The following is a 16,243-nucleotide window of genomic DNA, read 5'->3' on the forward strand; positions in this document are numbered from 1 at the left end:
TTCTACATTTTCATGGAACAAATTACTCATTTAAATACTGACTCAAGATTCTATTTTTTTGCAGTAACTGTCATCAAACACTAGTGAGTAGACTCATTGTTAAATGGTAATACTCATGGCCTGTCAGTCACCTATTAGCATGATGAAATTGGCATTCATGTGGTAATTACCATGAATTGTCTATTTCTACCATCCTGTTTTCTCCCAGCACCAAGCATTGGGGATCACGGAGTTTGTGAAGTCACAAAGAAAGGCAGAAGACAGACAAATAAACAAATAGAGCTTCCTACCACCTCCACTACCACAGTATTGGCAAGAGCATCTTGAATAAATATGACAATGATGATGATGATAGCTAATATTTACTGAATAATTATTCTTTGCCAGGCATTATTCAATTGTTTTGCATATACTATCTCATTTACTGCCTCCACCCACCCTATAAAGTATGCACTATTATTAAAACCATTCCACAGAGAATAAAACAGACTTAGAGACATGATGTAAGTTGCCCAGGATAAAGCAACTACTGAGTAGCAGAGCTAGAATTCAAACCTAGATAATCTGAATTTAAAATCCACATGCTTAACAGTTTAACTCTACTCCAAAGTGTCAGCATTGTTGACACACATGGCCGGGTAATCCTTGCTGTCAGGGCTGCCCTGCGGGACAGTAAGATGCTTAGCAGTGTAACGGTATCCCTGGCCTCTGCCTACTACATTACAGTAGCACCTTTTCTCCCTTGCTTTCCACCTCCAGTTGTGGCAGCCAAAAAGTCTCCAGACATTACCAAATGCCCTCTAGAGGTCAAAATTGCTTCCCCACACATGCTGAAAACCACTGTGCCACTCTAACCTCTCTTTATCTGATTATATAACCTCAGGTCATTAAATAACACTTAGAAATATAATTTTAATGGCTGTGATAAATGTTATTGAATATTAAATAAGTGCTACACTTAAAATATTACTTTTGATTATTTAATAAGAAAAAACTATATTTAAAAACTTAAAGCAATCAGGTTCTTTGAGATCTACTCCTTTGGTGTATATAAGATATAAAGGTAAGCTCTGTCAATAAAATAAGTCAGAGGTGATTTATATTGCAAAAACTATTAGCTTCATTCTTTAAAATGTGTCACCATTTTTTACCCAGCCTACTTCTGAAGATAAAGTGAAGGAGACTTGTGTCAGTAACAAATCTCTTTAGCAGCAAAAGAGTTTATTCGGTTACTGTATACAGACGTGGCCTAAGTCAACAATCAAATAAAATATAACTGCATGCATATATTTCTGAAAATGAAAATAAATTAATCACTGACATTTTTAAAACTTCAGAATTCTATTATTTTTCTAAAATGTCTAATAAAACAGAATTTACTAACACTTTAGTTTTACTTTTGCTCCTTTTAAAATATATGTTTAGATACATATGTTTAAAGGATGTATTTTACTATTTCTACCAGCATCATTGACTAAATGCTTAAGTGTCTACTGCTATGTTAGCTACTTTAAAAAAATATAAAAATTAAGATCTGCATTCCTGAGGAAGGTATTTAAAAGCAAATCAGACATACACAAAAGCCCTAAGAATAAGAAAAGAGAGTGTAAAACCACTAGTATTTTCTATAATTCATATTAAAGTAAAACGCACACACACATACACATACCAAAGTTAAGGAAGATAGTAAAACTCATTTAATAGGCATGTTCCATATAACCATTTTGTTACAAATTTTGCATTTTCCACATGAAAAAAATCACAGTAGGCACATATTAGAAGCAAAATATGTCAGGCAAAAATATCCTAAAGATGTTTCTGTTATCAAACTTTTACAATTTTTCCAAATCGTTTTTGAGGTTTGGGAAAAAATCTGGGGCATTTTTGGCTAAAAACAAATACTATCCATGTGAGTTTTGACGATTGTTCTTTCTCACCAAAAAAAAAAAAAAAAAAAAAAAAAAGTCCATAATTTTCTACAAATTCCATGAAGTTTTAAATCAATGGTGTTTGATTTACATTTACCAAGAAATGATTTGCCCATCACCATGAAAATTGAATTAAAAATACATCAGGCTAAGTAAATCCAAAAGAGAACAGTGAATTTTGTTGGGCTTACAGACAATTGCTATGCATTTCTGTGATCATGTATTATTTTTAACCTTTTCCTTCGGTGCGATTTGGAAGTGACCTGCCTTTTAATAGCTTAGATTGGACATCATCATTGCTATCAAAGTGAGTAGCATCGTAACACAATTATCTAATATACACATGCTGCTTAGGGTTGCAATGTTACCACAGTTACCACCAGATTAAATGTCTCAGGAAAACAGAACCACTAAGTCTTTCAACATGCGGAAATTCAGCACTCTTGACAGATTATGAGCCTTCATTTTTCTTCATTTTGAGGCTTTTCCAATTGGTCTTGTGTTGTTTCTTCATCTTTCTCTTTTGCATCTGAAAAAAAAAATTCCATTCATATGTAGAATATATTGAAATTTATTCTATATTATATTGGAATAAAACCATTGGTTTTTCCTTGGTCCACTGTCCATATTTTGTGCTCAATTCAGATATGGAAACTATACAAAGAAGACAGATATGAGTAGATTTGGGAATCTACCTTCTCCTGATCAACTGTCTCCTATTCTACAGAGTTATTAAGTGCCAGGCAGTCTTCTAGAGTATTCTCAGAGCCTCCATTTACAGATTACTAAAATGAAACACAAGCAGGTTAAGCGACTTGTCCAAAGTCAGAGACTAGTGAGTGACAGTCACAACTTGAGCGTGGGCCAACTGACTCCGTGGTCCATGTCCTTAGCCATTTCCCTATGCAGGATTGTACTCTCCCCAGCTTCTTCACACTTTCTACTCTCTTTGCGCTTTCTTAGGAGATAACCTCACTTTCTACTTCATAGGAAAAAAAATCAAAGCTATCAGACAGGAGCTCCCTCAACTTCCTGCCATTAAATGTCTAAAACTCTCTGTGATCTGTGCTTATTCTTTCTGCCTTCCCTCTTTTTACAATGGAAGATGCACTCGTCAGCACTGGCTATGTAATTTGTTGGTGCCCAGCGCAAAATGAAAATGCAGTACCCTTGTTCAAAAATAATGAAAAATTTAAAGACAGCAACAATAGAACATAAACCAAGTGCAAGTCTCCTCTAATCAAGGAGCCCTATGCAACCACCCTGGCTGCACAATTTTGGAGCTGACTCCTGGTGCTACTCCTGCTGTGCAGTCTAATACCTTCATGATCCCACATCCTATCCATTTTTGCTTCATCAAGAGGTTGACTCTAATAATCATCTACTGCTCTTCATTGTATCTGACTTTTCCTTTCTCCCAGCTCTTTCGTTCCCTCAATTCACTACCATCTTTAAACTAAAAAAGACCCTCTTTCAACTGTAAGTCTTCCACCTCCTATCTTCTCTTTCATCCTTTAAGAAGTATCCCTCTTTTGTTGTCTCCATTTTTAAGTAAAACTATTTGAGTCTACTACTTCTACAAAACTGCTCCTACCAAGTCATCAATGGCATCTTTGAAATCTGATGGACTCTATTCAGTTCTTCAACTTTAATTCATCAAATATTTATTAAGCGTGTACTATGTACAAGGCAATGAACAAAACATAAATCCTGGCTCTCAGGAAAAATCTGATGAGAAATATGGACAATAAACAAAATAAATAAAATGTGTGGTCAATCAGAAGTAAAAAGGGCTAATGAAGACATTAAAGCAGGAGTGGAAAATAGAAATTTTCAAGAAGTCTTGGGGCCTGGAGGATGCAATTCTAGAGAGAGTTAGCTGGGTATGCCTCACTAAGAAGGGGACATTTGAGTAAAGGCCTGAAAAGTTGAAGAAGAATTCTATATAGATAGCAGGGAGAAGAGCATTCCAAGCACAGAGAAAAGCAAGGCCAAAGACAATAAAACACAGGAAGGATTTGCAAATGGGACAGTGGTAGAGAAAATTAGAATGGAAAATGGAGTCACAGAGGTACCAAAAAAAAACTAGATCTTGTGAGTGAAAAATGGCAGATTTATGGATCAATTTTGAAAGTAGAGCTGACAGTATTCACTGATAGATGAGATGGAGAATACAAGAAAAAGAAGGGAGATAAGGATGATTCCAATATTTTTGGCAATAATTTTGTTAACTGGAAGTATGAATTGCCACTCAGAGATGGGAAAATGCAGAAAGAGCTGTTGTTGGGAGACTATCTGGAGTTCGCTTTTATATCCATTAAGTTTGAGATTCCCATTAGATATCCAAGCAGAGATGCCAATTAGGCAATTGGTATATGAGTGTGCAGTTCAGGAGAGCTCCAGGTTGGAGATACAAATTTGTAAGTCATCAAAAGCACGATCATTATCCCAACGAGATCAGATTACATCACAAGTGACAGAGTGTTGATAGATATGATGTCCAAAGACCGAATTTTGATAACCTCCCATTTATTAAGAGTTAGGGGAGATGAGGAAAGTAAAGCTGAAGGAGGAGCAGCCAGGGAAGCAGGAAGAAAACTAGATGAGTGGAGTGTCCAGAAAGCCAAGGGAAGAGAAACGTTACAGGAAAGAGTGACAATCATCTATGACTAAGAGATCATGCAAGAGGAGGGCTAAGAATGAACCACTGATATTAGCAGAGACAATGTCATTTGTCATCTTGAAATAGCAGTGGGGTGATGTGGTGAGGTGAAAATCTTATTAGGGTGAGAGAGAGAATGGGACGCAGAAGATTTGGAGCCACAGAAGCAGATAACTCTGTCAAGAAGTTTTGTTACAATACAGAAATGGAAAACTAGGACAGTAGCTGGAGGGAGAATTGGGATCAAGGGAGAATTTGTACCCCTAGCAATCATAATTGGTTGCCTTCTAATTAACATGGCAGGTGCTTAATAAGTGTGTATTGAAAGAAATCCCTTAGAAAAATAAGCTTGGTGGAAAATGGTACTCTATAACAGTATGAAATACAAAGAACTAAATTATTTGTATAGTAATTGAAGCTGCACTTGCCACCACAGATTCTAAGCAAGCTACACACAAAGCTTTATAGCTTTCAGAGAAGAGTTGTTAAATCTGCTATCTCAAGTTTGTCTAAGGAGCAGATAATAATATGAAGTCCCCTTAAGTTATTATCTTTCTATGAAATGTACTAGGAAATCAAGGTAATAATTAGATGAAAACTAACAGGATACCATTTGTTGTCAATCTAGTATCTTGCTCAGGATTATTAACTAAAATATAAAACATGATTTCAAATACCTCTTACAGTCTCATTTTTTGCTTTGTAATGTGAAAGTGTTTAGAAATACATTGAAAGATGATTGCAGATAAAAAGAAACAATAATCTGCTCAAGAGGTTATGATTGCTGTCAACTTTGAATTGTGATGTTAATGAAAAGAAAACTTTTTGTATTGTGATGTTAATGAAAGGAAAATTATTTTTCATATATTATGAACTTCCTAGTTAACATTGTTATTCTTCAAGCTTCTGCACATGTCAAGTGCTTTCAATGTAATTGAATATATTTTCAATATATTCTTTCAACATAATTTATCTGAGAGTGCAACATCAAACTTCCCTTTCAAGCCTGTTACTGTCATTTCAAATGTTAATAAGCTTTTTTGAACAGTTATTTATCTCACTTTTTTGATCATAATAAGAACTCTTGAGAAAGTAAGAAAACGTTGAGTTCTAGATTATCTGGCTTGATTCTGTTCTCTAGAAGCCTAGTTTGGAAAAACATTTCTCATATGTAGTAACACGTTACTTAATATAAAGATTGGCCGGGCGCAGTGGCTCACGCCTGTAATCCCAGCACTTTGGGAGGCCGAGGCGGGCGGATCACAAGGTCAGGAGATCGAGACCATGGTGAAACCCCGTCTCTACCAAAAAATAGAAAAAAATTAGCCGGGCGCAGTGGCGGGCGTCTGTAGTCCCAGCTACTCGGGAGGCTGAGGCAGGAGAATGGCGTAAACCCGGGAGGCGGAGCTTGCAGTGAGCCGAGATCGCGCCACTGCACTCCAGCCTGGGCGACAGAGCGAGACTCCGTCTCAAAAAAAAAAAAAATAAATAAATAAAAATAATAAATAAATATTACGTTCAGATCCTTATTATGTATCTTTTAGGTAATAAACCACTTTAACCGTTTACTAAATTAGGCTTTTCATTAATATACGTTTAACATAAATCAGATTATAATAGTCTATTTTTTTTACATTTTCTATTTCCATCCTTGTGTTCTGCTCTTCTTTGTATCAACTGTTTTTTCTACTCCTTGTCACATTTTTAGAGTGCTTCACAGAACAACAATTCTGCAAGGTGCTTCTTTAGAGATGGTCAAATAAATGAGACAAAAAAAAATGCTGTATGTTCCATTTTTAGAAGGGTGTAGACACACTATTACTTTAAAGTCTCTGTAACAAAGGCTCTGAGAAGTCCTTGTCTAAAAAGGAAACATTCCCAGAAGTGTAAAAAGCCAATTATGTTGAAACCAGCAATTCCAAACTTATTTGACCACAGCACCCTTTTTATCTGGGTGACACATTAATACCCAAAAGAATTTCCATGAAGCATTTATAGAGAAAAGTTGGTATAATGGGAAAGATGAAGGCTTTGGAATGAGAAATTCTATTATCACTTAATTTTTGTGAGCTTGAGCAAGTCACTTAACCTGTTTGGGGTTAGTTATGGTAACATCTATATATCAAAAGAGTGGAGGCCTTCTAAGGCTCCCTCTTTCTTTCTCATATTCTGTATTTCCATTTGTACTGTAAAGGTAATCTACTTGTGTGGCTTGTGAGGTATGGGAGAATTTCATTTGCACTATTTTCTCCTCAATCATATAAAATAAATTTTGAAAATATACACTCAAGGCCAGGCGCGGTGGCTCATGCCTGTAACCCCAGTACTTTGGGAGACCAAGTCGGGCAGATCACCTGAAGTCAGGAGTTTGAGACCAGCCTGCCCAACGTGGTGAAACCCCATCTCTACTAAAAATACAAATATTAGCGGCGTGTGGTGGTGGGCGCCTGTAATCCCAGCTGCTCAGAAGGCTGAGACAGGAGAATCACTTGAAACCAGGAGGCAGAGGTTGCAGTGAGCTGAGATGACGCCATTGCACTCCAGCCTGGGAGACAAGAGTGCAACTCCGTCTCAAAAAAAAAAAAAAAAATTACACTCAAATATTCAAAAATGTGTATCTCTGAATCTTTTTCCCTCTGGTCCACCAGACCTATATATCAAATTGCTTCATTGACTTGTCCATTTAGATGTCTCATAGGTATCCTAAACACAAAAATTTTCACTCCTCCAACTCTCAAAATTGCCCATCCTCTAGGCTAACACTTCTCAGTGTTATGGCACCAGCACCTGCCTGACTGCTCGAGGAGTTATCCCCCAGTTCTCTTCCTCATCTCTGCCACATCCAATTCATCAGCAAGTCCTATTGATTCTGCCTACAAAACATATCCCAAATCCACTGACCTTTCTCCATCCCAGGATGCCACCCTCTGTCACCTCTTGTTCATATGTCATCAAATATCATTGATCTTTTTATCATGGTTATCAATTTATAAGGAATAGATTAAGACAGATTATGAACTGGGCAAACCTCAGGTTAATTTCATGCAGTATGCAGGACACTGGAAATCCTAGATTTCCTGCCACTTATGCATATTTATTTAAAAATGTAAAAATATAAACAAAAGAGGATAGACCTGAGGGAAATCTGCAGATCTTCCTCACCTCATAATTTGTATGTTTAAGTGAATAAATTATTGAAATCATAACATCTGAGATAGACTCCCACTTTCAGTTTTCATTATCAATTGGAAAACATTCATTTTAAAATTCATAATATCTATGCTTAGCTAATGAGAAAAAGATAAACCTTCAAACTGCTTACTTGTAACTTTGTTAATAAAATATTATCTATGTCATCTACCTATGTAAGCCTATATCCTTTTGTGTATTTTTTCTACTCTTTAATTTTTCATTGACAAATAAAAATTATATATATTTATGTTGTTGTGCAACATGATGTTCTGATAGATGCATACATTGTAGAGTGACTAAATCAAGCTAATTAACGTATTATTTACCTCACATACTTACGTGTGTGTGTATGTGTGGTGGGAACACTCAAAATCTACTCACTTGGCAATCTTCAATTACACAATACATTGTTATTAACTATAGTCACCCTTTTGCTACAATAGATCTCCTGAACTTATTTCTCCTGTCTAATTTTAATTTTATATATTTTGACCATCATCTTCCTAATTTTCCTGGTAGCTACCATTCTACTCTCTGATTCTAGCTGTTTGTCTCTTTCAGATTCCATGAATAAGATCATGTGGTATTTGCCTTTCTGTGCCTGGCCTATTTCACTTTAAAACATGCCTTCATCCTTTTGCGTAATCTTTAGCATCTGGTGTTATTTGTGAATTCATTTTTACCATTTTCAGTTTCTTAACTGATGCCTTTGACTTTATTTCAAAATGATATGAAGAAAAATATAAAAACAGTAACATATTCTTCCAGATCCTAGTCTCTCTAGTGACCAAAATAAAATGGAGAACACTGCTGACTCTCCCATAGTATATTTGTTCTCTTTTGCTTGATTAAGTAATGTCAGTTACATTAAGGTTTTGTGTATGTTGAAGGTGTATAAAATTTAATTAGGGTTTTTACACTAACAAGTAATTGCCTTCTCTACCTCACTAGTTTAGAACAGACTCCAACAGCAACATCATGTTCCTATGGTCATATTACATTTTCAAACTTAAAAGGCCAAGAACATTACATATATGTTTATTTCTTTCTTCCCTTATCTTTTCCATCTTTTCATTCTTCTTATTATATTTTACGTTGAACTGTATGCTTTTTAATTCTCACCTATAGTGTTGCATATGAGAAATAGTGGCCTTTGGAAAAAGATGAGGTAATCATGGAACTGCAGGATCTGGTCACAGCTCCTGGCCTACAAGGTTATAACCATTTCATAGAGAATGAACCAGGAACATTTGAAACTTTACCAGGTAGTAAATAACCTCCTGAAGCAAAGAACCAAGAGCCTTCTTCTTGGGCTCCCAGGAATGGGCCAGATGTGAGCGGCTTCTGGTTCTCACTTGCTTTGTGTTGTCACCAAGAATAAATTCCCAAACATACTACTAGAGTTCACCTGAGAGTCTAAAACGGGGCACAAAAGGTGAGAAGTTTGCTAATGACTTGGAACAAAAATGATCTTTAATCTCTCTGAGTGTAGTTTTTAACTTTGATTCAGGGTTTTGTTGTTGTTTTTTTTAAATCTCCATAAGGGTTTTTAAATGAAAGGCACCTTTTAACACTTTATTGAAAGTATCCTTATATTCGTTTTCAGGAGACTAAATTGTGGAAGCTATATAAACTGTATGTAAACAATGGAGAGAGAGACCTAAGATTTCCCTTCATGGTGTGACAGCTCTACCTTTCTCTTAATGTCAAGAATGATCACCTTTTCTACAAAAATTCTCTTGAAAGAATCTCATCCCTACTTGAGAGTAAACTTCTTCCTAGATTTGAGAATTAAAGGGCTTGTGGCACACTACAGTGAAGCAGAAGCTTCCAAAGTGATTTGTCAATGGATGGCAGAAGAAAAATTACTTTATTTATGAATACTTCTCAATAAAATTGAAAGCTCATTGACAGAAAGATCATATTTGTTCACCTTTGTATTCCCAATTATTAGCTTTGTGCATGACTATAACTATACACATGCAATGAATAAATAAAACTCCAGTTTCTGCATACACAGCATGAGACAAAAAGATGAAATATTCTACTTTGGAAAAGGCTGAACATCCACTAAGCCTTAAACAAAAGCTGAGAGGTTTAAGTAAACAAATAAGGAAACTGAGCACTTTTAACTAGGTAAAAGAAAGACTGTCCAGAGAAAAGGACTGGTTAAGAAGGGACAAGTGCTGTTAATTGTAAGAGGATTTTGAGTATTACCTTCCTTCACGGAGAGAGCCTCCAGTTTGAGGGGTAAATCTGAGGTTCCGTCTGTGGCAGCTGAACTCTGGATGTCTGGTAAGGCATTCCGGCGGCCTGCCCTTGCTGAAGATGCAAAATTGGCGACCCCAGACTCCACATCAGTCATTTTTGATGAATCTGTCCTCATAGCAACATCTACAAATAGAATGTGCATATGAAGAAGATGAGCCTATTCAGAGCTAAATGTTCACCACAGTGGTTGAAAGGCATGGCTAGATCAAAAACACAACAGGCTTGAGAGTCTAATCATTGATCACAACCTTCATCAATGTCTACTGTTACGGTCCTGCAGCGTCCATTTGCACATTTGCTGAATAGAGCAGGAAGTCCTTAGTGTGAGCCAGATTGCTAAAAATAACCCCTGAGCCGAATGAGCCACTTGGATGCTTAAGGGTGCAGTAATCCCTTGCCTTTTGTTCTGCTTTTCTGTGGATGGATCAGCCAAACTAGGGCTTGGAAGGAAATGAAAACTGACTTTTTTGACCACTCCTGTAGAGACTCGGCCTGCCAGTATTTTCTTGTGGTGGTTGTTCAGGCTGAAACCAAATAACTATAATTTGTAGGGACCAAACAAAACACTCTTTTCCTACTTCTTAGAAATAAGAAATTCTACTTTATCTCAAAAGCTTTTTCCCTAGAGAGCACTGGATATTTTGATCTGTTCTGGTCTGAAACCTAATTTTCGATAAATTCATGTTAATGTTTGGAAAAGTAGGACCTATTTTAGTTTTTTTTTTAATCTTCAGGTCGACATGGTAATTATTAATTCTTTCCTAAGCACCCTTTGTCTCCCTAACAATTGTCTCTCTCTAAGAAAGAATTCTCAAGAGATCATTCACTATAGAGGGAGGAAGGTAACAGTTATTGCTTACTCTAAAATTGACCTTCTTTTTATGATGTTTTCTAATGAATCTCTCCTGAGAAGTCAACTCTGAAGAGCATCTTTAAAGCAGCAGCAGCAGCAAGCATTTTATTGAAAAGCTATTTAATGCTAGCCTCTCAGCTAGGCCTGAGAGTACAGACGTATGGTATACTTTCCATCTTTGGGAAACTTGCACTCTCAAAAGGGAGAGAAAATATATGCATGCAAAGATAGATACCCTAACATAGAATGCACTATGATACCCTAATATAGAATGCACTGAGGGATGGAGACGCTCATTTGTGACACCTAAAAAGGGCAGAAATATGTAAACCTTGGGCTACACAGAACAAATCCAAGTTTTCATGGTAGTTGGAGGGAGTAACTTCAATTCAGGAAATGCTAAAAACTGAATGACACAGTCACAAAACATGGTGCATTTAACAATAGAAACACAACATCTTTGGTTCACAGAATCCAAGAAATGCAAATTGAGCTTAGCATGGTCCTTAGGAGTCCAGGAATAGTTCGGAATTGCCCAAAAAAGAGTCATTCTATTAATTCCATAGATATTATTGTCTTTCCAGGAATCATGGGAAATTTGAGAACAGAGCTATGTTTTGAGATACAATTTTGGAATCCATCAGACTTTTAACTGCCTGGTATTTGGCAACTGTGGATAACATATAGATAACTTAGTGTACTGTAAAGAGCAATAGACTATTGGTCAAAAAGAATATGCTCCATTATAGACTTGTAAGGTGATATTGTTCAATCCATTTAATTTCTCTGAGTCACAGTTCCTCCCTTATATAACGGGCATAGCAATTAGCCTATGGATTCACAGGATGCTTGTGAAGCACTAATGACATAAAGAATAAATAAACTCTTTGTAACTATAAGGCATATGTTTCATTGTTGGCATCATTGTTCATATCTCACTAAGCGTTCTTTATTGTACCACCTTCTTGTGTATCCTCTTTAATCCTGACAAGAAGTATTTTCCTCTTGGGAAGACCTCTAGCATTTTCTAAGAGGAAAACCAGCATTTTTATTCAATACTACAAGAACATTTTTATATTATATTATTTAAACCTCCCAATAATCCCATGAGGTACTGAAGTATGACCCTTGTTTCGTGGATGCGGAAACTGGGGGTCAGAGAGGTTAAGCGACTCATTTAAAGTTGCACAGCTGCTAAGCCAGCACTCAGGCATGCAAACCCAGTTGCAGTTCACTCTGAAAGCAACACGATATGGATTATCACAAAATTGTCTCTTTGAATCCCCATAATGCACGTAGCCATATAAAGCTACTTTGTATTCTGCCTTTATTATTTTTATATAGAGAAAATAGGGGGGAAAATGTGTCTGTGTGTATACATATATATATCTAAAAGTTTGTTAAAGTATGTATGTGTATATATATATACACACACGCACATATACACACACACACACACACATATATATATAAAAAAAATACCGGGACGATGGAATAATCTCTCTCTCTCTGAATATATATATATATATACACACACACACACACACACACACACACACACACACAACGGATGCATATAATTGGTTCCCCATCTTTTCACAGTGTTGCTCTCTAGTTTGTTTGGTTATCTTGTGAGCTCTCCTATGATACATTAATTTTGGTCAGATCTCTTCTCAACAGCTTGTAAGAAGTGGCTAGTTTGGAAGTAGACCCCATTTGCTGGCCTCCACTCTGTCCTCCACCAATTCACATCACATCAGAAACCACTATGACTGCAAGTATCTCTTCCTGTGTAACCGCAAAGAAGTTAACTCTGCTGGTCTTAAAGGAACAACTCCATGAATAACTGAATTCTTACTTGCCTGCTAGTCTAAAACCTTAAAATTAAATATGATAATAGTTTTTAAAATGTTAAGATATGTGATCTTAAATATTTAAATAAATGTATATATTTTATATAAAATAAAATGGGTAAACTTCTTCAGCAAGATGGGACATTTTAAACGAATATTGAGTTGAAATTTGTATATTGAAAAAGAAATTCTTTTTTTTAAATAATTTTTTTGGCTCGGCATGGTGGCTTATGCCTGTAATCCCAGCACTTTGGAAGGCCAAGGTGAGCAGATCATGAGGCCAGAACTTTGAGACCAGCCTGGCCAACATGGTGAAACCCTGTCTCTACTAAAAAATAAAAAATAAAAATAATAGTCAGGCATGGTGGCTCATACCTGTGATCCCAGCTACTCAGGTGGCTAAGGCAGGAGAATCTTTTAAACCCAATAGGTGGAGGTTGAAGTGAGCCAAGATTGCGCCACTGCACTCCAGTCTGGGCGATGGAGCAAGACTTTGTCTCAAAAAACAATAATAATAATTTACTTAACTTTTATTTTAGGTTCAAGGGTACATATGAAAGTTTGTTACATAGGTAAACTTGCGTCATGGGGATTTGCTGTACAGATTATTTTATCACCCAGGTATTAAGCCAAATACCCAATAGTTATCTTTTCTGCAGCTCTCCCTCCTCCCACCCTCCACCCTCAAGTGAACCCCAATGTCTGTTGCTAAAAAAGAATCTTCTAAAAAGTGGCCCTTGTAGTGGGTGATCAGCATGAAAAAGAAATTCTGGGTTTCACGTTTATTTCAAGATCATTTTGCTGCTAGCTGGCTGCTATTTTGGAAGTTTTTGCTTTTGCCTTTATATTGTTATTTCAGACACAGGCTTTCTAATTAGTTCTATTTTGTAGATTGATGCTGGAAAATAAAATAATCACAAAACTATCTAAAAGTTTGCTAAAGTTGTATTCATTAACTACTATTTTAAGATTGAAAACAGAACTGGCCAAATAGGGAGGCTAAGTAACAAAACTGCTTTACTTCGGGGCTGTACTTGGCCATGGCAAACTCACATTTGGCACCATCTTCCTTTCAAAGTCTGCCACTGATACTGACTGACCAGGATGTCATGCTCCACCACAGGCAGACCAAAGAGCTAACCTCGCCCAGCAATGTGGGAAGATGGCACATTCTACCGAGAAAAGCTATTTTCCTGACCAAATGTGCCAATGGCCTAGAAATTGGTGGCAGGAACATTTGAATCCACAAGATGACTCTTAGTTGGGCTCTTTAAACTCCAAAGCAAAGAGATTTATTGTACCACTGGAGATAATCTGAAAGCTCATCAAGAAAAAAAATATGAATAAACTATGTAATTATGTTATGAAATGTTATACTACAATTTTAAAGAATGTATTAGATCCAATAACACACTGAAATAAAGCAAGTTTAAAAATTAATATTTATAGTGTGGGGGAAAAGGAGAGAATATTATGAATACAATGGAATCTCATCTTTATACAAATAATAAAAATTCTAGTTGGGAATGGAAGGTAGAACAAGGAAAATATTAAGCTTTTTTTCTCTACCTCTTTACATATTTTGACTTGTACTAATGATACCTTTGTAATTTAAAAGAATTGAAACATCCACCTAGAAAAATTATGAATAAATAGACATTCAGCACAGAAAGGCTCTAAAAGTAACATTTTGAAAATTTAACCAAATAATAGCATATCCTTAAGAGAAAGCTTCTTCTTCCCCCAATAGCCATCTCTCATTTGTCTGTTGTTGGTTTTCTATACAACACTGATTGCATATGCTTGATTTTTTAAAAAGGGGTGATATACAAATAGAAAAGAGATGATTGCTCTCTTCAAATGCCTTGTGACATTTAAAATGTATAGCCCACACAAAGATGAGGAAATACTACAGAGAAAAATGACAGATTAACTTGAGGTTCTTTTAATTTTCTGGGCATAATTACGTTATGTTTGCTAACCAAGGCAGTTGACTCACTAGTAACTCTTCCTCTTTCTCTTCTATAGAATTAACAAAGGACTCTAGATGAGTGCTGCTTTGTCAACTGTGACTGCTTACAGAAGCTGGAACCATTTAGACATTTGGAGATTTCACAAAAGTCCTTGCAATCCCACAGCAAGGTATTGTGATTTACATTGCCTGAGACACACTTCTATCTCTATTGAAAATATACAATTTTCAGACTGTTTGACAAAAGACTATTACACAGTTTTATATATATATATATACACACACACACACACATGCCAGCATCTTTACAGTCTCTAAAATACTGAAAATGCAACACCAGCACAACTCAAGAGGACAAGATGTCCAAGATAAATGGAGCATTAAAGTCATATTAAAAAATCACCAGTCAGAACCCAGTGGGCCCCAAAGAGCCTGCTAAGAAAAAGAGGATGTTAGTATGTTAGAAGCATAATTATAAACAAATAGAAGTTTTTGCAAATTCTTTCCTCCCCACAACACGTCCATTTTCTTAATTCACACACATTATTTTCTCAAGCTTCCTTACTTGAAGGCCAAGATTGCAAAATGGTAGATACCTTCTTTTCTCGTCTCCGGATACATATCACTCATTCTATCTTCCACAGTGAAACCATTGTTCATTTTATACCTAAGACTTCAAATAAACTTCTTGCCCACTAAATTAGTTCCCTGGAGGTGTGAGTCAGACTTTCTGAAAAAACACAGAATAACAAAGAAGTAAAAACATGCATTTTGGAAGAAATGTCAGTGTTTTTCCTGGCCAAAGACTGAGAGAGAAGGAGGGACTGACAAATGGACAGACTGGACACTGGTCTCCCCTGATAACCAAATGCCTTATCTGCCTCTTTCCAGCTCTCAGTGTCCTAATACCTTATGCTAGAGGTTTGCAGTTCTCTGCCTACAAATCATTAATTTCATATAATTTTCTGTTTTGAAACATATGAACCTCTTCCAAACAAGGTGAAAGAACTAGAATTACTTCTTTATGTGCCAACAAAAACAGATCATTATTTATTCATCCAGTCATCTCTTGAGCTCCTACTAAATTACCAAGTGCAAAGCCTTGTTCTTGGCCCACAAGTTACAGAGAGGAACCCATAGTCCGGTGACATGAGACATAGTTTGATCTTTCCAGTTACCTTTCGTGACCTCAAATCCTATTATTTGGAAATAAAGTAGAATTACCCACTCCTAACATGTAAATGCTTTGCATATCTCCTATTCACTTAAGTATCAAGATCACTTTAAGCTAAACAGAACTTACATGAAATGTAGACCCGTATAATTTTTTGAAACTTAGAAACCTTCTCGTTTTAGAAATTTTTCTAAAGATGGTATTTCTGTGCCTCTAGTGTAAGTCAAAGGGAACTCTACTTTTGTTTGTTGACACGCACATTTTTTAATGCTTATGTTCTTGCTTGTTAATTGCAGACAGATCATTCAATATACATTGGTAGACACATGGAAGTTATT

At 36.2% G+C, this 16,243-nt stretch overlaps 1 protein-coding gene across 6 annotated transcripts in view; it reads right to left on the reverse strand.

Annotated features, from left to right (window-relative positions):
- Positions 1-1,678: 1,678 nt before the first annotated feature.
- Positions 1,679-16,243, reverse strand: part of PKIB (cAMP-dependent protein kinase inhibitor beta) — a 246,083-nt gene continuing 231,518 nt past the window's right edge. For 5 of the 6 annotated variants that reach the window (XM_050786391.1, XM_050786395.1, XM_050786394.1 and 2 more), the window contains 2 exons: positions 10,000-10,176; positions 1,679-2,457 (listed from right to left, as the gene is read on the reverse strand). In XM_050786391.1, the coding sequence (XP_050642348.1) occupies positions 2,390-2,457; positions 10,000-10,168 (237 nt within the window). In that variant the 5' untranslated portion in view covers positions 10,169-10,176 and the 3' untranslated portion in view covers positions 1,679-2,389. Of the gene's footprint in view, positions 2,458-9,999; positions 10,177-10,301; positions 10,724-16,243 lie in introns of those variants that run through there. The other variant, XM_050786393.1, reaches the window with a different exon arrangement.

Source organism: Macaca thibetana, chromosome 4 (assembly GCF_024542745.1).
Source record: "Macaca thibetana thibetana isolate TM-01 chromosome 4, ASM2454274v1, whole genome shotgun sequence".
Taxonomy (NCBI): domain Eukaryota; kingdom Metazoa; phylum Chordata; class Mammalia; order Primates; family Cercopithecidae; genus Macaca; species Macaca thibetana.